This window comes from Pollachius pollachius, assembly GCF_949987615.1.
Source record: "Pollachius pollachius genome assembly, chromosome: 13".
Lineage (NCBI taxonomy): Eukaryota > Metazoa > Chordata > Actinopteri > Gadiformes > Gadidae > Pollachius > Pollachius pollachius.
This window is the reverse complement of record NC_136946.1, coordinates 3,323,302-3,343,289: the sequence shown is the minus strand read 5'-3', so window position 1 is coordinate 3,343,289 and position 19,988 is coordinate 3,323,302. Positions and strand designations below refer to the sequence as shown.

At 50.3% G+C, this 19,988-nt stretch overlaps 3 protein-coding genes across 3 annotated transcripts; 1 reads left to right on the top strand and 2 right to left on the bottom strand.

The window, feature by feature from the left end:
- Positions 1 to 50: 50 nt before the first annotated feature.
- Positions 51 to 3,701, bottom strand: clec3bb (C-type lectin domain family 3, member Bb). Its single transcript, XM_079749232.1, has 3 exons — positions 3,587 to 3,701; positions 2,842 to 2,940; positions 51 to 876 (listed from the first exon to the last, which is right to left on the bottom strand). The coding sequence occupies exons 1-3, from the start codon at positions 3,684 to 3,686 to the stop codon at positions 470 to 472; spliced, it is 606 nt and encodes a 201-aa protein (XP_079605358.1). The 5' UTR covers positions 3,687 to 3,701; the 3' UTR covers positions 51 to 469.
- A 2,273-nt stretch (positions 3,702 to 5,974) lies between these two features.
- Positions 5,975 to 11,577, bottom strand: exosc7 (exosome component 7). Its single transcript, XM_079749230.1, has 8 exons — positions 11,496 to 11,577; positions 10,859 to 10,960; positions 10,094 to 10,188; positions 9,609 to 9,774; positions 8,857 to 8,927; positions 8,382 to 8,505; positions 7,339 to 7,494; positions 5,975 to 6,108 (listed from the first exon to the last, which is right to left on the bottom strand). The coding sequence occupies exons 1-8, from the start codon at positions 11,550 to 11,552 to the stop codon at positions 6,004 to 6,006; spliced, it is 876 nt and encodes a 291-aa protein (XP_079605356.1). The 5' UTR covers positions 11,553 to 11,577; the 3' UTR covers positions 5,975 to 6,003.
- A 498-nt stretch (positions 11,578 to 12,075) lies between these two features.
- zdhhc3b (zDHHC palmitoyltransferase 3b) lies at positions 12,076 to 19,713 on the top strand. The gene is made up of 7 exons (XM_079749229.1): positions 12,076 to 12,530; positions 14,659 to 15,007; positions 15,557 to 15,681; positions 16,308 to 16,404; positions 16,523 to 16,604; positions 17,093 to 17,223; positions 17,659 to 19,713. The coding sequence occupies exons 2-7, from the start codon at positions 14,693 to 14,695 to the stop codon at positions 17,815 to 17,817; spliced, it is 909 nt and encodes a 302-aa protein (XP_079605355.1). The 5' UTR covers positions 12,076 to 12,530; positions 14,659 to 14,692; the 3' UTR covers positions 17,818 to 19,713.
- Positions 19,714 to 19,988: the final 275 nt, after the last annotated feature.

Below are 19,988 nucleotides of genomic sequence, written 5' to 3'. Positions count from 1 at the left end.
GCTCCATAACGGCAGCCACTTTGTTTTCACCGCCAAAGGTCAAACGGGTCTCGCTTCAGCTCTGTTTATTAAACACAAGGTTAGCAATCAAGCAGTGCAAGAATTCATACAACAGCCTTTTTGAAAATATAAACAGTCTTGTTTATCACCAACCTATCTTTACCAAAAGATTTTATTTTATTTGTATGCACTGGGACCTCTAGTCAATTTGCCATAAAGTAGAGTATGGCATTAAACATCTTTGAATTGCAGTAATAAAAGACTAGACAATTTGTCAGCAACATTTAATCAATCTTACCAACTTAACTTGACTGTTGAAAGATTACCAAATGGCAAAGCAACTAGCCAGCAGGCTACCTAGCGTTAGCGCTACGACCCACTCAGACGATGTTGAAAAGCGACCAGCCAGCAGGCTACCTATCGCTGGCTCTTTGACACATGCGCAGACGATGTGTTAGCATTACGACACTCAGACGATGTTGAACTGGCACACGGACTGCCGGTCGTCACGGCAGTTCTCGTCGGACCACCGCCCACCGGGGGCGCTGGAGAGCACGGCGCAGTTGTGAGCCGCGCCGCCGTCCGGCTGCGGGGACCTGGAGTTAGAGACGTCCCAGTTCTTGAACGCGACGCTGGCGCCGGTCTGGTCCACCCAGAGCCCCTCGGCCACCATGTCGTTGACGCCCAGCCAGACCTTGGCGTCGCCGCCGGCGTTCTCGCGGACGTAGTCGGCGAGCTGGCGGTTCTCGTCGGCGGTGTTCGGGGAGCCCAGGGCGCCGCCCAGCGCGTTGCAGTCGTCGCTGGCGGTGTGGTAGCGCTTCAGGAGCGGCTCGAACAGGAAGCACTTCCTGCCGATCTTCACGCCCCTCAGGCACACTGCAGAGGAGATGAGGGACGTTAATGGGGACTAGTTCCACTCTAGTGTACCTGTATATCTGCTGCAAAAAAGGATTGAATCGGAATTATTTAAAAGTCCCATGACATGCCTCCGGTTGTGAGTGTGATTAGCCGCTACAAGCCATTTCGCACCCACTTAAGACATCACAGGTGGGCGTGTCCACCTAGATGTGTGCTGGATAGATCAGTCTACCAGCCTACCCAGTTGACTGTAGCAAACGTGGCTCATCTATCCGTCACACATCTAGGGGGACACGCCCACGCGTGATCTCATAAGGGGCAGATTTTCAAAAAGGCTTTTAACGGCTAATCAAACTCACACCTGGTTGCATGCCATGGGACCTTTAACGGTCAGTACCTATAACAATCGCTAAATAATTATTTTGCACAATTTTTAATAATCGACATGACATCTGCATAATACATTATATCGAATTTAAACGTGTCGTAGGTAAGATTCGAGAGTTTCAAAGAGAGCCGTAGAGAGTTGATATAGAAAATAAACACATAATGCCCTTTTTGCAACCTTGAGAAAGGTTGCACACACACGTGATTGACAGACGAGATTGATTCCCTGAGCGAATCAGGGAAGAGATGCACTGATTGGTCAGAAATGAGCCTGGAGATTGTGCCGAAGAGAGAGAGAGGCAGGTGCAGCCATCCAGAACAGTTATTCTCTCACTTATAGCTTAAAGATTACTATGCTGTTTCTATCAAATTACTCAAATAAAAGTTCTTAAGTCTTACCTACAGTGCCTTTAAGTACTCCCATCTAATTAGTTGTCAGAAATCATTATAGTGACTGGTAAATATCGGCATAAGCTTGTTATAATTTATTAAATTCTAGTCAAAATTATGTTTGTAAATCGGTCTTTGCAGGCCCACATTATTATATCAAAACCCTGAACCCTCTAAAGTACATTTACTTATAATAATGATCTGGTTTCATGGGTTCAATTTAAGAACCGCCTCAATGGGGGAAGTATTAGTTATATAATTGGGAATAAACACAGAACACAGCAACCTTTGATAATATTGTGTTTTCCGAACAAAAGGTCAAAACCCCAAGAATAGTTCTCCAGGTGTTGGACAGACCAGAAATTAAAGAGATGGAACCGTTCTTGATGCATTCTTGTTTTAAACTGAGCCCAGCTGTTCAGATATTTAATATCTTACAGAACAGATCGACTAGCAGATGCTCAAATAGGAGGGAAAAAAACAGAAGATCCCTTCTGTTGAAATACCCCTATCGATTCTTTTTAATTAAAAGTGCCCATATTTTACCAGCAGGTGTGAGCTTGAGAAACCACTACAAGAACATTTAGGAGTTTCCACCAAGAAATATGATGGATAGAACTGTCTACTAGCCTACCCAGTGAGCTGTACCAACCGGTAGGCTGATCTATCCATCATACATCTAGGTGGACACGCCCACTTGTGATATCACCATGTTAAGTGCAGGGCAGATTTTTCAAATGGGTTGTATTGGCTAACCACACTCACACCTGGTGGTAAAATAGGGGCCCTATAAGACATGACCTCCACAAGGTTGAATGTTACTTTTATCAAATCACTATTTTTGTTCTTAGTTTGTTTTGTTTTGTCTTGCTTTTGTAGTATTCTACCCAGAAACAGTCTGTGTTCACCTTCTGATTGGCCTTAATTGACCCCGCTCCTGATTTGTTAACACTTTGAGACGGAAACTTGGAAGAATAAAATACTTAATCGTATCATAGTCGTCACGTTTGTACGGAAGAGGAACAGGGCCACATGTGAATAGAAGATTAAGATTAAGATTATGAAGATTAAAGTCAGTATTCTAACTTTAATCTCAGAATTCTAACAACTCAAAAAAAACCTTTCCTGTACGTTCTCACCCAAAATGCATTTTGTTTATAAAATTCTGTAATATTTTTCTAAGGTCAGGAGGTGAGTGGTCAGAACCTGTCTGCAGGGCCTGCAGTTCCTTCAGCACGTTGAGCTCGATGATGATGTCATTGACACTTTTCTGGAGACGCTCCAGAGCTGAGTCCGAACCGGAATCTGGAGCCAGCGGGAATCGCATTAGAGAGAAGAGATGTTATTAGTATGACACCGAGAAGACTCACTGCAGAAGACTAAAATGATAGGAAACAAAATCCAGAATAAAACCTAAAATGGAAAATCTACCAAAAATATCAGTAACACATGGGGTTTTACAAAGTTAAACAGGACAACTGTTTAAGTCTTCCAATTGGAGTTTACAAAGAACTCAACTCAAAATGTTTGCATGAAAAACAACGTTCACCTAAAACGTTCATCTCATTCGGTCACCACATGCTCAATGTAGGTACCGAGGATAGCACCTACACAAATACTTGCATGATGTTATCGTGTAACTTGAGTACTCCTGAACTGTTAACTGCGTGCTGACTCAAAAACAAACAGTAAAGAAATGTAGGCCTAACGTATGCAAAACAATGAGTCCTTCCTCTCAGATTGACATGAATCTCTTAGACATCTGTCGCCCACATTTCTGAGTGTGTGCGTATAAATATTATAGTTATACAAATATTAAATGTATGTGATTAAAGATGTATAATATTATTAAACGTACTATTAATACATGTATAATATAAAAAATGCAAATGTTTGATGTATTGGACCTGATGAAACGAAATCTCCCAGACATCAGCCATGTGTCACTCACCTTTCTTCAGAGGTTTCTTCCTGGCTGGAGACTGCTGCTGTAGGGAGACCCCGGCGAGCAGGAGAACCCCCAGCAGGAGGACAGCCTGTCTGGACACCATGGCGGCAGGAGGAGAGAGTGGTGGACAGCAGGAGAGACGGGAGCTTCATCCAGACCTCTCCTCTGTCTCCACCTCCCTCCCTCCCTCCCTCTCTCCCTCCTCACACGACAACAGTGGAAAATAACACACAAGTCCACGTGTGTGTGTTTGTGTCCGTCTGTTTCTGTCTCTCAGTTTGTGTGTGTGTGTTTGTGTGTCTCAGAGAAACAGGTGACCATGTGGAGAGGGCGTATACCTGTTCCAGTCTGATGTAATGCCTGGCACCTTCACCAGTTTTTAAAGAGCAGACTCTTTTAAAACATCAGAAAGGCTTCCAGGGTATGATGCATCTCTCCTGCAGCCTACTGCCTTGTACAAATATTAATATGAGATATGTACCAAAACAAACATAGACAGGGAACGGGTTAACCTAGTGATTGTTAGTAGGCACTTGGTTCTATGAACCTCCTTACTGTACCAACAGCGATATATTGTTGTTTCTCTTTCTTCTGACAAATGTACTTTGCTTTGGATAAAAGCGTCTGCTAACCGCCCTGAATGTAAATGTGAATGTAAACACCCCCCCCCCCCACTGACAGGTCGATGTTACCTTCACACATCTGGGCAGACCCCCCTCCCTTGTGATGTCACTACGGGGTACTTAAAAGATTTCGGGTGGAACAGCGTCCAACGTCCCACCTGGAGACGCAATGGGGGCCCCTCTTATGGCATAGTCCAAGCTTTACTTTGAGTGAGTTGTGTTTTCCTAACTTTAGTTTGAGAAACTGTTGGGTTTGTTTGGGTGAGAGGTGGACACATGAAAGGCTCGGAGAGAGAGGGAGGGAGAGAGGGGGATGGACCTGATCCAGTCACATCTGGATCCCACCGGTGTACCGCGGCCATGTGGCGTCCGGGCGGTTTGGATGTGACCCCGGCAGCTCTGTGGAAAACAAGGACTGACGCTAGGGAGACGAGTCGGATGTGGAGGGAAGAGCAGGGGAGGGAAGGGAAGGGAAGAGCAGGGGAGGGGAGGGAAGGGAAGAGCAGGGGAGGGAAGGGAAGAGGGAAGGGGAGAGGAGAGGAGGGGGAAGGAAAGGGAAGACGAGGGGAGGGGGAAAGAAAGGGAAGGGAAGGGAAGAGGGAAGGGGAGAGGAGAGGAGTGGGAAGGGAAGGGAAGGGAGGGAAGAGGAGAGGAGGGGGAAAGAAAGGGAAGGGAAGAGGAGGGAAAGGAAGGGAAGAGCAGGGGAGGGGAGGGAAGAGCAGGGGAGGGGAGGGAAGAGGGAAGGGGAGAGGAGAGGAGAGGAGGGGGAAGGAAAGGGAAGAGGAGGGGAGGGGGAAGGGAAGAGGAGGGAAGGGAAGGGAAGAGGGAAGGGGAGAGGAGAGGAGGGGGAAAGAAAGGGAAGGGAAGGGAAGAGGGAAGAGGAGTGGAGGGGGAAAGAAAGGGAAGAGGAGGGAAGGGAAGGGAAGAGGGAAGAGGAGAGGAGGGGGAAGGGAAGGGAGGGGAGGGAAGGGAAGAGGTAAGGAGGGAAGGGAAGAGGAGAGGAGGGAAGTGAAGAGGAGGGGAGGGAAGGGAAGAGAGGAGAGGAGGGAAGAGCAGGGGAGGAAGGGAAGAGGAGAGGAGGGAAGGGAAGAGGAGAGGAGGGAAGGGAAGAGGAGAGGAGGGGGGAAAGAAAGGGAAGAGGAGGGAAAGGAAGTGAAGAGGAGGGGAGGGAAGAGGAGAGGAGGGGAGGGACTAAGAGGAGGGGGAAGGGAAAGGGTGACGTGTCGGGGAAGCAGCTGCAGTGAGCAGACAGAGCACCTGGTGGAGGGATGGAGAACACCACCCTCTGGTACCAGCTCAGAACAATGCAGTGCTTTCTTTCAGATTCACCACAGAGTTGAAGAAACATGCGTTTACTTAAGTCTGTATTACTCCTATTTTATACCAAGTGAGATCGAAATTGGAAATATGTGCATGAATATATCCAATTTTAAATATCCGATCCAATTTCTGCTCCTAACTTCGTCCCGGCCTCAGTTAAACTTGGCTGATTCATTAAAGGGGTACTAATATGCTTTAAAGCGACATGATACCAAACAGAACGTTTTTTGAAAGACGCTGAAATTGGTTTTGCAGAACTTAACAGTGTGACAATAATAAGGGGTATTACTAACATGCAACCCGATTCTAGTAGTACCCCTAAATGCAATTATTGTTACCTGAAAGAAGCCCGATATGGGATCTTTGAACGAGAGTGCCTCGAGGGGAGGACTGTAGTAAGAAACCGACACTCGCAGGCTGTAGAGAAACAAGGTTTTATTACAAAAGACAGACTTTGTATTTACACGCGTGGGGGCCTCAGCCCAGGAAGCCCACCTTCTGCCTCTTCTGGCCCAGAGCCTCCTCCTGGCTCAGCAACGCCATCAGGGGCCCGTGGAGGCCCCGGCCCACACGCCTACCGGCCTGGGGGGGGGGGGGGGCACAGAGACACACACACACACACACACACACACACACAGGCACCCACAACAGAGACACACACACACACCCACACAGGCACCCACAACAGAGACACACACACACACACACACACACACACACACAGGCACCCACAACAGAGACACACACACACACACACAGGCACCCCCACACACACACACACACACACACACACACCCCCACACACACCCACAACAGAGAGACACACACACACACAGGCACCCACACACACAGGCACCCACAGGCACCCACACACACACACAGGCACCCACACACACACACACACACACACACACACACACACACACACACACACACACACACACGTCAACCAACTGGCGTACTGGCCTCCGAACATGTCCTCACCAAACCGGGACACTATTTGACCATCAGCTGGTAAGAGGTTGATTTTTATTTTTTCTTCAAAAAAGATCTATCTGCTTGCGACATCACAAGTGGCCGTGTCCACTCTTATGGAAGACCTACTCCCATTTGCGACATCACAAGTCCTTTAGAAATCCATCCAGTCACTTGTGACATCACAAGTCCTTTCGAAATCCATCCAGTCACTTGTGACATCACAAGTCCTTTTGAAATCCATCCAGTCACTTATGACATCACAAGCGGCTAGATTCTTGGGCCGACGTGCCTTGTGAGGAGCAATCAACCGAGGAAGAGGAGGAGGAAGGAGAAAGGAAGCGGGGGAAGAGGAGGAGGAAGGACAGAGGAAGAGGAGCAGGAAGGAGAGATGAATAGGAGGAGGAGGAAGGAGAGAGGGAGAGGAGAAGGAGGAATGAGAGAGGAAGAGGCGCAGGAAGGAGAGGAAGAGGAGGAGGAGGAGGAAGGAGAGAGGAAGAGGAGGAGGAAGAGGAGGAGGTGGAAGGAGAGAGGAAGAGGAGCAGGAAGGAGAGAGGAAGAGGAGGAGTTGGAAGGAGAGAGGGAGAGGAGGAGAAGGAGGAATGAGAGAGGGAGAGGAGCAGGGAGGAGAGGAGGAAGGAGAGAGGAAGAGGAGGAGTTGGAAGGAGAGAGGAAGAGGAGGAGTTGGAAGGAGAGAGGGAGAGGAGGAGAAGGAGGAATGAGAGAGGGAGAGGAGCAGGGAGGAGAGGAGGAAGGAGAGAGGAATAGGAGGAAGGAGAGAGGAGGAGCAGAAGGGACACAGTGGAAGGGTGGCGCCCCGGGGCCGTGGCCTCTCACCTCGGTCATCTCGAAGATGCTCTCGGGGTCCAGGCTGCCACCGCCCACCTTCCTCATGCACGTGCACGTGCCCGCGGGCGTGACCGCCATGATGAGGCTGGCCACCGAGCACGCTTTCTCCTGCAGCGTGGCGTCCACCACGTGCCTGGGGCCCACCTACACACACACACACACACACACACACACACACACACACACACACACACACACACACACACACACACACACACACACACACACACACACACACAGTGTTGACCTTTTAGTACTACAGCATTACAATGAAGGGGTATATACTACAGTGCTGACCATTACAATGAAGGTCTAATATATGTTGTAGTACTACAGTATTACAGTGAAGGGGTCTATAGTTCTGTATAACAGTATACAGTACATATAATACAGTATAACAGTGAAGGGGTCTATAGTTCTGTATAACAGTATACAGTACATATAATGCAGTATAACAGTGAAGGGGTCTATAGTTCTGTATAACAGTATACAGTACATATAATACAGTATAACAGTGAAGGGGTCTATATGCAATGCTGACCTCGTAGTACTACAGTATTACAGTGATATGCAGTACTATATTGCGGTACTGACCTCGTAGCACTACAGTATTACAGTGATATGCAGTACTGTGTTGCAGTGCTGACCTCGTAGTACTACAGTTTTACTGTGTTGCAGTGAGTCTGACCTCGTAGTACTACAGTTTTACTGTGTTGCAGTGAGTCTGACCTCGTAGTACTACAGTATTACTGTGCTGCGGTGAGTCTGACCTCGTAGTACTACAGTATTACTGTGTTGCAGTGAGTCTGACCTCGTAGTACTACAGTATTACTGTGCTGCGGTGAGTCTGACCTCGTAGTACTACAGTATTACAGTGATATGCAGTACTGTGTTGCAGTGAGTCTGACCTCGTAGTACTACAGTAATACTGTGTTGCAGTGAGTCTGACCTCGTAGTACTACAGTATTACTGTGCTGCGGTGAGTCAGACCTCGTAGTACTACAGTATTACTGTGCTGCGGTGAGTCTGACCTTGCACAGCGTGACGATGCAGGGCACGTTGTCCACGCTGAGCCTCACGCAGTCGTACGGGTCGTCCGACAGCTCGATCTCCGTTCCCCCGTCCTCTCCCTCCGAGATCAGCACTTTGGGGATCCTGACCAATCACGGGACAGGATACAATCGAGGTTAGCGGTGATGTAGTCGTTGATAATCTACAATAAACGTGTTTTTATTAAACACAAAAATTGAATAGCTGAGCTGAGCTTGGTTATTCCCAGCGCAGAAATTCAGTCCAGGAAAACGTTCATGCAAATGGTATTTATTTATTAATTGGATATGATTGCAACGAGATGGGCATCCTTGATAGGTTGATAGACGTTCAACTGAATGAACTTCTGGAGGTCCACCAGAGGCCTGTCCATCAGAAGTGCCTTTCTGCGGTGGTTCTGATGGTTCCAGTGACCTCCCACCAGTAACACCAGTGGAACACCAGCGGGGCACTCACTTTGTGTTGAAAAGCGCTGCCTTTATCGCTATGGAGATGCCGTCGTAGAGGTTTCCGTCGCACTGGAGGAGCTGTGGACGGAGAAATAACACTGTCACTATGGCAACCACACCACTCCGTAGCAACCATAACACCCCATCGTAATCATAACACACCATACTGTAGCATACACACCATAGTAACCCTAAGACACCATAGCAACCAGAGCGTACTGTAGCATACACAGCATAGCAACCAGACCACTGTAGCAAACACACCATAGTAACCCTAAGACACCATAGCAACCAGAGCGTACTGTAGCATACACACCATAGCAACCCTTAGATACCATAGCAACCAGACCACACTGTAGTGTACACACCATAGCAACCCTTAGATACCATAGCAACCAGACCACACTGTACCATGCACACCATAGCAACCCTTAGATACCATAGCAACCAGACCAAGATGTAACATACACACCCTAGCAACCAGACCACACTGTAACATACACACCATAGCAACCCTTAGATACCATAGCAACCAGACCACACTGTAGCATGCACACCATAGCAACCCTTAGATACCATAGCAACCAGACCATACTGTAACATACACACCGTAGCAACCAAAAACCACCATAGCAACCACACCATACGGTTACATACACACTCAAGCAAACCATAAGCGCCCAGACCGGAGCGCCGCCCCCCCGGTAGGAGACCAGCGGTGAACAACAACACACGGCGGGCGTCGTCAGGGCAACCCACCAGCACGTCGACGTAGAGCAGCCAGCAGTGCTCCCCCGGGCTGACGCACAGGCTGGCCAGGTCCACGCTGCGCTTGTTGTTGAACACCCGGTACAGCGTGTTGGTGAGCTCCATGCCCAGTTCCTCCCCCCCGCGACCTTCGAACTCCGGGGTGGCGTTCGCCGAGCTGAGGACGAGAGAGGGGGGGGGGGGGTTGATGGTGTGTTGTGAGGAGACGCCAGGGTTAGGGAGGTGGTGAGTAGATGTAGTTCATTCGAAACGTTGGTCCGATACCGCCACCTGGTGGTCGTTATGGCGTCAGGACAGGACGGAGACTGAACGGTGATATCCCGTAGTAGTGAGAGTCAACGAGCAGGATTAGCAAAAAAAACACGCTGGCTTGGACAGCAATAACTCGGGAGGGCTTTCACATTCCTAAACCTGAAGCGATGACACGGTAATAAACCCGTTATTCCGAATAAACGTTCAGCGGTTTCTTTGCTCACCAGTCGACGAAGAACTCCATGTATCCCTCTTCCGGCTGCCCGGGTCTGGGCTTCCCCATCTCCGCCTTGATCCCCACCAGCACCGCAGTGTGACCCTGGACAGCAGACCGCATGCATTAATGGTTCATACAATTCATGTTCTTTGTTTATACTCTTGTATTACATCCCAAAGCGCCTTTGAGTATATTGGAAAATGCAAAAAAATGATTAATACTACTAATAGACACCATACATAATACTGCATGTGTCAATAAAAAGGTCCAAATAATCCCACGCAATATAAATTAAGAATGACATAATCATACACTCTGCAACCTGCCGCACAATCAAATCTTAAACTTACAGACAAGAATCACATAAAGCGCTACACTAATTGAATGTATTATTTTATTAATACTACTGTATGTGGCCTTAAAGGCACAAATAATCACATAATAATAGTAACTAAATGATCCCACGACATCTATTAAAGATAGGATGACATCAGAATCAGATGTACTTTTATTACATCTTACTGTACACAAGAGCAACATTCTTAGGCTTGGTTCCTCAACAGCAACATAATAGCAACAATACAAGATAAAGCAAATAAAGATAGGTTAAAATAAGAGTATATAAAAAAAAGATAAGTAAAAACAAAGTAGCAGCATCAATAGATCACTATAATAAATAATAAAATAAAGTAAGTAAAGCAACGTGCCGCACAATCATAACATAAACTTAAAGACAAGAATCATATAAATGAATGAATGTTTAGTGCCATACCAGTGTGACTTTGGCCGAGCCGTCCGTGTTGGACACCACGTCCGTCTCTATCTCCATGTGTCTGTAGTCCTCACAGCTCCGGCCGTCCACCCGGAGGTCATCCTGGGGGAAACAAACCATCAGCCGTCTGAGAGGTGTCGAACAACACACTGGAGGCTTCAGACCTCTGGACAGAAAGTTGCCCCTGACATGACAGACGTTAGCGATACATTGTTGTGTCTCTTTCTTCGGACATATTATAAGTGACTTTGGATAAAAGCGTCTGCTAAATGCCCTGAATGTAAATGTTCATCACTTAACACACTGAAGGCTTTAGGCCTTTTGACAGGAAGTTGCCCCACCATGACCAACGTTACAAGGCATGTCGGTGTAAAGAGGAAACCCAAACTGTCAAAAGGGAGAAGTATCGGTACGTTAACCATCATTAGATACTATCAAATAACTAATTTGTTCATGCACAGCCAGTCCATGGAGGGGTCTGCCTGCCACTAAGAGGTCTCAACACTCACCACCCTACTGCTGATGTGAGTTCTGATCCATAACAGACCCTGGACCCAGACCCCGGACCCCAGATCTTACCCGGGCTTGGAACACAACAACAATTCGTTGAAACAAACAAAGCTTTAACCATACGCACCCTGATGCCATGCAGGACATACACCTTCTCAGCCTCACTCAGCTGCACGGCGGCCATGTTTACCGCAGGTCGGCAATGTGGGGCTGTCGCGCACGTGTGACGTCGCTGCGCAGCCGCAGCTCCAGCTCCGTCCACTCAAGTTTCACAAGCAATGGAAATATGTTATTTATAATTAACAGGTTGTTTAGAACTACAACAGTTTGGATGGGCAACTAATGAGTCGTCTTTAAAATATCAAATAGCAATTTATTTTGACTCTTTTAAGATTGTTTATGGTTTACCATAGGATATCGCCTACATAATGTGCATTTTAAAACCCATGAATATGTGTCTACATCCAAATTTTAAACTTCCATTTATTTGATGATAGCAGTTTTATGATGTAGTAGTTTATTTTAAAGGTCATATTTGACCAGGCCTGGAACGGAGCGGTGTGGTTTGCGTGTGTGTGTGTATTAATATACTTTTTGCGCAACCCTATAATTGCATATGTTTAACTGAAGCCTCACGACCCCTGATGGAACTACACCCGTTTGATTCCACATCGCAGGGCAGGGCGGGCCGCCAGTGTCCGCCGCCACGGTCCCCGGATCAGATCCCTGCCCCTTCACAACACGAAGGGCTGCGGTTCGGGGGGTGAATCGATTGACTCCAGATCGGATCTTAGCGGACCTGCCGGTTACGGCTCACAACTCGACGCAGAGAGGGGGAGACACGAAGCGTCGGCTACTTCCTGGTTCGCTACCCGGGCTGTCGTCACTAGCAGCAGGGGGATCCGGCTTGGGGAAGGAGTTCACATCCCCGTCGACGTACTACCGAGATTCCCATATGAATGAAACAGCATAGCGTCGAAACCCGGGCTTGAAACCATTCCATGTCGTGGCCCATTGGGGCGGGACTAGATAGGTTAAACGGGGTGTGCACAAACACGCACAGGGGGGACTCGAGCTGAACACACAGCGTTTGGTGGCTTCAAGCCCACTGGCTGAATAAGGATTGCTTGCAGAGTTTCTTCGACACACCGAGGAGTTTGAGGTAAGTTTCTGAGATTTGCAATGCTCTGGTAACTAACGTGGAGCTGTGTGACTGTGGCGTGGACGGGGACTCGGACCAACAACACGTCGCTCGAGGAAGGAAGGACTTTTTTTTCCTGTCTGCCCTCCTGGTTTTGTCCGTGATCTGGCCCCCCACACTGGCCTTGGCAGCTGCTATCAGGTCTGTCAGGCTCATATACAATGCCTTCTATTTCTCAAACACACTGTATGTGGAAACACGCAGCCCGTTTGACCCTGCAAGATCAACACCTTGGACGCCCAGGGGATGTTTGTAGAAGGGTTTAGATTCGGTCTCCAGTCGGGTTAATGTGTGTGAATCATGCTCGCTCCTGAAAGACCTGTTTTACCTCATCCTCTGCAAAAGCTTCCTTTAACCCTTCCCCTGAATATGTCGTTACCGCCACCGGTTTCCTTGATGTCGATCAGAGCACAATGACAAGTGTTGTTTATGGATATTATAAATGTGAACTGTTAGTCTTCCTCCACGCTATGGAGTGTCGTGTTTTTTCGCAAGTCCTCCTACACTCCCTCTAACATGACACGGTCCGCCACAAACAAGTAAATACAACGCACTTCCTTGTGTAACAAGTAATACGTGTGCGTAAGTGGGTAAGGGCTAAAACAGTGAAAATAGTTGTCACAACGGTCTTGTTTTACTGAAATAAGTAAACCATAAGTTCGCCAGAAAAAAAGTCCAGTTTGCCATCTAGACGTATAATTGAATTCCGAATCTTTGTCCCCGTGTGCTGCGTGGGTCCGCGGGACCCGCTTCAACCCTCAGGTGCACCGCATGTTACCCGGGTCGAACACCGCCCTCTCGGCCCTTTTTAGTGCCATTACTGCCAAATGTTCCATGATTAGTCTCATCGCCACCCCGTTAACAGATGGAGAGTGGCTGTGTTATTTAAATGCCGGGTCATTTGTGGTCGAGAAAAGTGTTCTGCCACTCCGGGTATCACCTGAAGGAGGGGCGGAGCTCTGCCCTCACTATGATTCACCGTCATTTCCCCGGCAACCGTTGTCCCAATTATAATCCGTCACTATGCGACACCAGGGTGGGCCGAGTTATAATACTTATACCTAGGGTCCACTTCATCATGTTTACTTTGAAATGTTCACAGCTGCTGTACAACGACCTGTTTAACCCACTGTCGGACATTCAGACTTTTCAAAATGCACCAGATAATTAACCTTTAGGTCAATGTCTCTCTCACCCTCCTCCTTTTCTTCATCTCACCTCTCCTCTCTCCCTTATCACGTCTCCCCCGCCATCTCTCCCTCCTCACCTACCTAACATATCTTTCTCCTCTCCCCCACCATCTCCCTCCCTACCTCCTTCCAACCAACCTCTCCCTTGCTCCTCACCCCACCTCAACCTCCATACGCATCCTTTCCTCTCCCCCTCCGTCTCTCCCTCCTCCCCCACCGTCTCTCCCTCCTCCCCCACCGTCTCTCCCTCCTCCCCCACCGTCTCTCCCCCCTCCTCCCCCACCATCTCTCCCCCCTCCTCCCCCGACATCTCTCCCTCCTCCCCCACCATCTCTCCCCCCTCCTCCCCCGACATCTCTCCCTCCTCCCCCCTCCTCCCCGACATCTCTCCCTCCTCCCCACCATCTCTCCCCCCTCCTCCCCCACCATCTCTCCCTCCTCCCCCTCCGTATCTCCCTCCTCCCCCACCATCTCTCTCCCTCCTCCCCCTCCGTATCTCCCTCCTCCCCCACCATCTCTCCCCCTCCTCCCCCTCATCTCTCCCCCCTCCTCCCACGACATCTCTCCCTCCTCCCCCACCATCTCTCCCCCTCCTCCCCCACCATCTCTCCCTCCTCCCCCTCCGTATCTCCCTCCTCCCCCTCCGTATCTCCCTCCCTCACCATCTCTCCCCCCTCCTCCCCCACCATCTCTCCCTCCTCCCCCACCATCTCTCCCCCCTCCTCCCCCACCATCTCTCCCTCCTCACCATCTCTCCCCCCTCCTCCCCCGACATCTCTCCCTCCCCCACCTCTCTCCTCCCCCTCCATCTCTCCCCCTCTTCCCCCACCATCTCTCCCCCCTTCTCCCCCACCATCTCTCCCCCCTCCTCCCCTCTCTCCCCCGTCTCCTCCCGTCAGTATGTGGGCGTGGCCTCCCCAGGTCTAGATCCCGATGAAGAACTCCTCCTCCTCCTCCTCCCACCGCACGCGGGACATCGACTACCGCGCGGGCTACCTGCGGCCGGAGCACTGCGCCCCGCCCCCGCCCCGGGCCGGCTCCGGCGGGATGTGGTTCATCCGGGACGGCTGCGGGATCACCTGCGGCGTGATCACCTGGATGCTGGTGCTGTACGCCCAGTTCGTGGTGGCCTTCGTCATGCTGCTGCCGGCCCGCAACCTGCTCTACAGCCTGGTGAACGGCGCGCTCTTCAACAGCCTGGCCGTGCTGGCGCTGGCCTCGCACGCGCGCGCCATGTGCACCGACCCGGTGGGTGACCTCGGACCTTTTACCCGTAGTTAACTCGTTAACTCTTGTCCGCGTCCTAACGAGTAGAATCTCACCGGGTTACAGCTAGCAACGCTAGCAGTAGCTCAACCCAGGCGGCTAGCAGTGAAGCAGCTAGTCTAGCTGTGGTGGTGAAGGGGGGCAGTGATGACCCGACATTAAGCTAACCGGGTAACCGGCTATTACTAACTATTAAAGGGGTGATATCATGCCACCGGGGGTGAGTGTGATTACCCATTACAAGTCGTCTGTGTTTCGGTGGGCCTCATGTGTCCGATTGTCAAACAGCTTGAGATGGCTGATCACACTCACACCTGGTGGCATGGTATTACCCCTTTAATGATTATTAAGGGTCTCTCTCTCTCTCTCAGGGAAAAGCCTCTGTCTGTCTGTCTGTCTGTCTGTCTGTCTGTCTGTCTGTCTGTCTGTCTGTCTGTCTGTCTGTCTGTCTCTCTCTCTCTCTCTCTCTCTCTCTCTCTCTCAGGGAAACGCCTCTGACTGTCTATGTCTCTCTCCCCTCTCTCTCTCCAGGGGGCGGTGCCTAAGGGGAACGCCACCAAGGAGTTCATAGAGAGCCTGCAGCTGAAGCCAGGTCAGGTGGTGTACAAGTGCCCCAAGTGCTGCAGCATCAAGCCCGACCGCGCCCACCACTGCAGGTGAGGGCATCGGGGCTCCCGATTGGCTGATGTTGGGCTGGGGGGAGGGAACCGTAGCTGTTGGGTGACCAGTAGACGATGAGGAGACGCTGGGCTCTCTTCGACTCCCCTCCTCTCTCCCTTCCACTTCTTCTCGGTTCTCTCCCCCTGCATTCCATTAGTCCTCTTCTCTCCCCTCCTCCCCTTATCTTTCCTAGACTCTCCTCCTCTCTCCTCTATCCCATCCTCTTCTCTCTCCTCCCCTCCATTCCAAAAGTCTCCCCCCTCTCCCTTCCTCCCTCCCCTAACGTCCTCTCTTGCTCCATTCCCATAGTCCCCTCCTCTGTCCCCCCCCCCCCCCCCCCGCGTGTGTTCAGAGGTAACAGGGCGTATGTTCCTCCCCTCCCTCTGGACCTCCTGGTTGGTAATGAGGAGATCCCAGGAGCTCTGGAACTCCCCCCGGACCTGGAGAGAGCAGCAACACGAGTTCTACAAGAGCATATCACCTGTAGTCCTATAGGAAGGAGCATTCTCTAAACGTGTGTGTGTGTGTGTGTGTGTGTGTGTGTGTGTGTGTGTGTGTGTGTGTGTGTGTGTGTGTGTGTGTGTGTGTGTGTGTGTGTGTGTGTGTGTGTGTGTGTCCACAGTGTGTGCAAGCGCTGCATTAAGAAGATGGACCACCACTGCCCCTGGGTCAACAACTGTGTCGGAGAGAACAACCAGAAGTACTTTGTGCTCTTCACAGTGAGTGCACACACACACACACACAATGAGAAAACGTTGCCTGGCAACAGGTTAACACTGACCTCCAGCCACGGGGCCATCCCAGAATATGCTGATGTCTAACCTCTCCTCCTTTCAGATGTACATCGCCCTCATCTCCCTCCACTCCCTCCTCCTGGTGGCGTTCCACTTCCTCCTGTGCTACGAGTCCGACTGGACAAGTAAGTCATCGTCGCCTCACTTGGCTTCTACTTAAACACTCGCTACAATGATATGAAAGCACAAAAGAGTGTGTCCATATAAGGTCATAGGACCACAGGTGAAGAGAGCCAGGTTTAGTGTGTCCATATAAGGTCATAGGAACACAGGTGAAGAGAGCCAGGTTTAGTGTGTCCATATAAGGTCATAGGACCACAGGTGAAGAGAGCCAGGTTTAGTGTGTCCATATAAGGTCATAGGACCACAGGTGAAGAGAGCCAGGTTTAGTGTGTCCATATAAGGTCATAGTGCGTCATAGGAAATCAGATGAAGAGAGCCAGGTGTGTCCATCTAGGGTCAGACTGGAGGTACAAGAGAGAACAACACAGTCTGTCAATACAGGGTCAACAGGTAGCAGGTCAGCTCCGTCTACCAGGCAGTGCATCTTAGCGTCAATCCACCAGACCTACAGAAAGTCTCCTAACACCACGTGTGACTCCTCCCTCTTTAGAATGCAGTAACTTCTCACCCCCGGCGACGGTCATCTTCCTCATCCTCCTCTCCTTCGAAGGCCTCCTCTTCCTCCTCTTCACCTCGGTCATGTTCGGCACGCAGGTGCACTCCATCTGCTCCGACGAGACGGTGAGTGTCGCCGCCTCCTCCTCCGCAGAACTAGAACCTGCCTGGTAGAACTAGTGGCAACATGTGGCTCCAGAGGTAGAGCAGGTTGACTAGTAACCAGAAGGTCGCTGGTTCGAACCCCGGCTGGTGGAGCCGGTTCGCTGGTTCGAACCCCGGCTGGTGGAGCCGGGGTTCGAACCAGCGACCTTCCGCTTACCAGTCAACCCGCTCTTACCTCCTGAGCTACTGCCGATCTCAGCGATACTTTGACGTATCCTCTCAAGAAATGTGTTGGCCAGGGCTGAACGGGTTAGGGTTAGTGAGTCGCCGTAGAGGTGTGGGACCCGGCGGCCGCTTAACCCAGTTGTTGTTAACGGGCTAACTTCCCCACCCCACAACCAGAGCATGTCCAGCCCAGAGGGTTAAAGCTCCTCTCTCTCCCTCCCCGTCCCCCAGGGCATCGAGCAGCTGAAGAAGGAGGAGAGGCGCTGGGCCAAGCGGTCCCGCTGGATGAGCCTGAAGGTGGTGTTCGGTCACCCCTTCTCCATCTCCTGGCTCAGCCCCTTCGCCACGCCCGACCACGGCAAGGCCGACGTCTACCAGTACATCGTTTAGGAGTCGGGACCCCCAGGAACGTCAATGTCCACCCACCCAGCAGGGGGTGAGGTCGCGCCCGGACTGTGGGACCTGCTTCTCAGGGGAGGGGGGGGATGTGAAGGTGTGAGAAGGGATTGGATGTGAGTGTTACCTGGAACAAGGCCGGAACTTTAAAGAGACACGGACTGCCTTCCTAAACTACCCCCGTTATGATTTTCCTTCCTCTTTTCGTGCGTTCTTTCCTTCGTCTTTCGAGGCCTTCTTAAGAGATTATGTCTCGAGAAATCTGGATTGTGTTTTTTTTTTTCTTGGTAAACTTCTCACTAGCGTTTTGTTTAATACCTCGTGCTCATCTATATATATTTTTTACTCGGTGCAGAAATAACCTTTGCAGTACACTCGGCGTTCTCCAAATGATCCAACCCAGCAGCTGTGGATGTTTTTGACGACACAAACCATTTTCCAACAGCGCCTGAATTGTGTCTCCGAGGCGTTCTACAATGTTGAACAACTGAAGAAGCTTCCATTGGGTGTTCCAGAACGCCGGTCTCCATGGGCGTCGAAGAATTATCCCAAAACAGTCTTGACGGTCGTAGGCTTCCGACAATTGCGGCTTTGATGCTGCCACCAGTATTTTGGTGTTGCTGTATTCGTGTGGCATGAAGGCTGCCATTACCTGATTGGACGGTGGACCTGTGACGGAGAGGTTCGGCTATCTCATGTTCGGCCGCAGCACCTTCTCACGCGCAGCGTCTGCTGTGGACTTTGGTCCGAGACGCTCCCTACTGCCAACCCGCATCTCGCGCAGTGTCAGCCCTTATCGAGGTGACAGTCAGATAGTCAACTCCTCCTGATGGTTTCAAGTACAAAAAGCTGCGAGTGGTTTGGATAAAGCAGGTGGACCTTGATCTGACCGGCCTGGGCCCCACACATCGACGCCTCTGGTGCTGAAGGTCCCTGGGTTGACGAGCTCTCCTTCTGGCCACTGGGCCTCCTCCTCCACTCCCAGAGCGGGGTTTAAACCCCCGCCGGGACCTTTGGGCAAGGCACCCGAGCTGCTAAAGTGTCAAACATAAAAGGAGGCGTTTGTGTGGGGATTGAACGGAGAACCGGACTGAAGGGACCAGGACTACCAAGGCCTGGACCAGGGGCACCAAGGACTGGCAAGGAGGTCCGGACTAGCGATGCTGGGGTTCCAGTCGGGGTCAAACGTTGACCAAAGCCCCTGAGGGGTCTTTGGTTCTAGTCCTGGGGGCGTACCTGAGGTGTGTTGGGTCGGCGCTCACCATGTGTCCAACGGCTGGTGGTTATTTTTGATACATCAACATAAGTGTTTTTTTAATTTGCTACTTGAATCATAAACTGCCTTTTTAAAGTGGCGGGGTACATGAGATGATCTGGGCGTATGACAGTTTGTTCTGCTATGGATTAAGTTATTTTTATGTGGATTTCTAAGCCAGCAGGGGAACCTTAACCATCCCAAGTCAGACCCACGTTAACTCTTCACACTCGGAGGTTAATTAACGGAGATGAACCCTGACCTCAACCCTCGGTATAACACCAGATCATTAGCTGTCGTCATGGACAATCAGACGCACATCATGCTATCCCATAATTTTCTCAACTCAAAGCACATGGGTGAAAACCTGGTAACGGAGAACAGTTTGACATGACACTATTTTCAGCTCCTCTGACTAGCCTTAGTTTGGATGATGGGTCTTCATCTAAAAGGTGTTGCCAAATGTGTATTAGAACGTGCTTCGGATTCAGTGTGAATCCAGCGGTTATTTCTGTTTAAAGGCAAAGTCCGGGTGCCACTTATTTCTATTCTTGGGACGATTTTATCAATGTGTTTGTTGTTAAACCTTGGCCCAAATGAAATAAATTGTATGCACAACCCTTCTATGAAACGTACCAGCTGTTTGGTTATTAACCGGTTAACACTAGCCCATGTTGTGGCCTCACAAGTGGGAGAGTCCATCCTAGCGGTGGGACAGGATGGATCCACCTACCAGTAGGAACGGTCCACTGTGCCGGCAGCGGGAGGGGGGGTGAGGCGACATCTGGATGGGCTCTCCCGTGACTAACCATCACAGCTGGGGGGGGGGGGGAGACCCTCTCTAAAGGAGAAGAAGAAGCGGGCGACACGCAGCGAGCACAGTTTCATCACTTTATTAAATGACACCATA

Bases quoted from the DNA above. Each gene is read 5' to 3' on its own strand.
- clec3bb (XM_079749232.1), bottom strand. From the start codon at position 3,686: ATGGTGTCCAGACAGGCTGTCCTCCTGCTGGGGGTTCTCCTGCTCGCC. The intron at 2,941-3,586 runs GTGAGTGACACA...CGCTGGCTCCAG, and splicing joins GAAGAAACCTCTGAAGAAAG to ATTCCGGTTCGGACTCAGCT. The intron at 877-2,841 runs GTTCTGACCACT...TCTCCTCTGCAG, and splicing joins ACTGCAGGCCCTGCAGACAG to TGTGCCTGAGGGGCGTGAAG.
- exosc7 (XM_079749230.1), bottom strand. From the start codon at position 11,552: ATGGCCGCCGTGCAGCTGAGTGAGGCTGAGAAGGTGTATGTCCTGCAT. The intron at 8,928-9,608 runs GTGGGTTGCCCT...CTCCGTCCACAG, and splicing joins TGCTCTACGTCGACGTGCTG to CTCCTCCAGTGCGACGGAAA. The intron at 8,506-8,856 runs GTGAGTGCCCCG...GTGATTGGTCAG, and splicing joins GCAGCGCTTTTCAACACAAA to GATCCCCAAAGTGCTGATCT.
- zdhhc3b (XM_079749229.1), top strand. From the start codon at position 14,693: ATGAAGAACTCCTCCTCCTCCTCCTCCCACCGCACGCGGGACATCGAC. The intron at 16,405-16,522 runs GTGAGTGCACAC...TCCTCCTTTCAG, and splicing joins AGTACTTTGTGCTCTTCACA to ATGTACATCGCCCTCATCTC. The intron at 16,605-17,092 runs GTAAGTCATCGT...CTCCCTCTTTAG, and splicing joins CTACGAGTCCGACTGGACAA to AATGCAGTAACTTCTCACCC.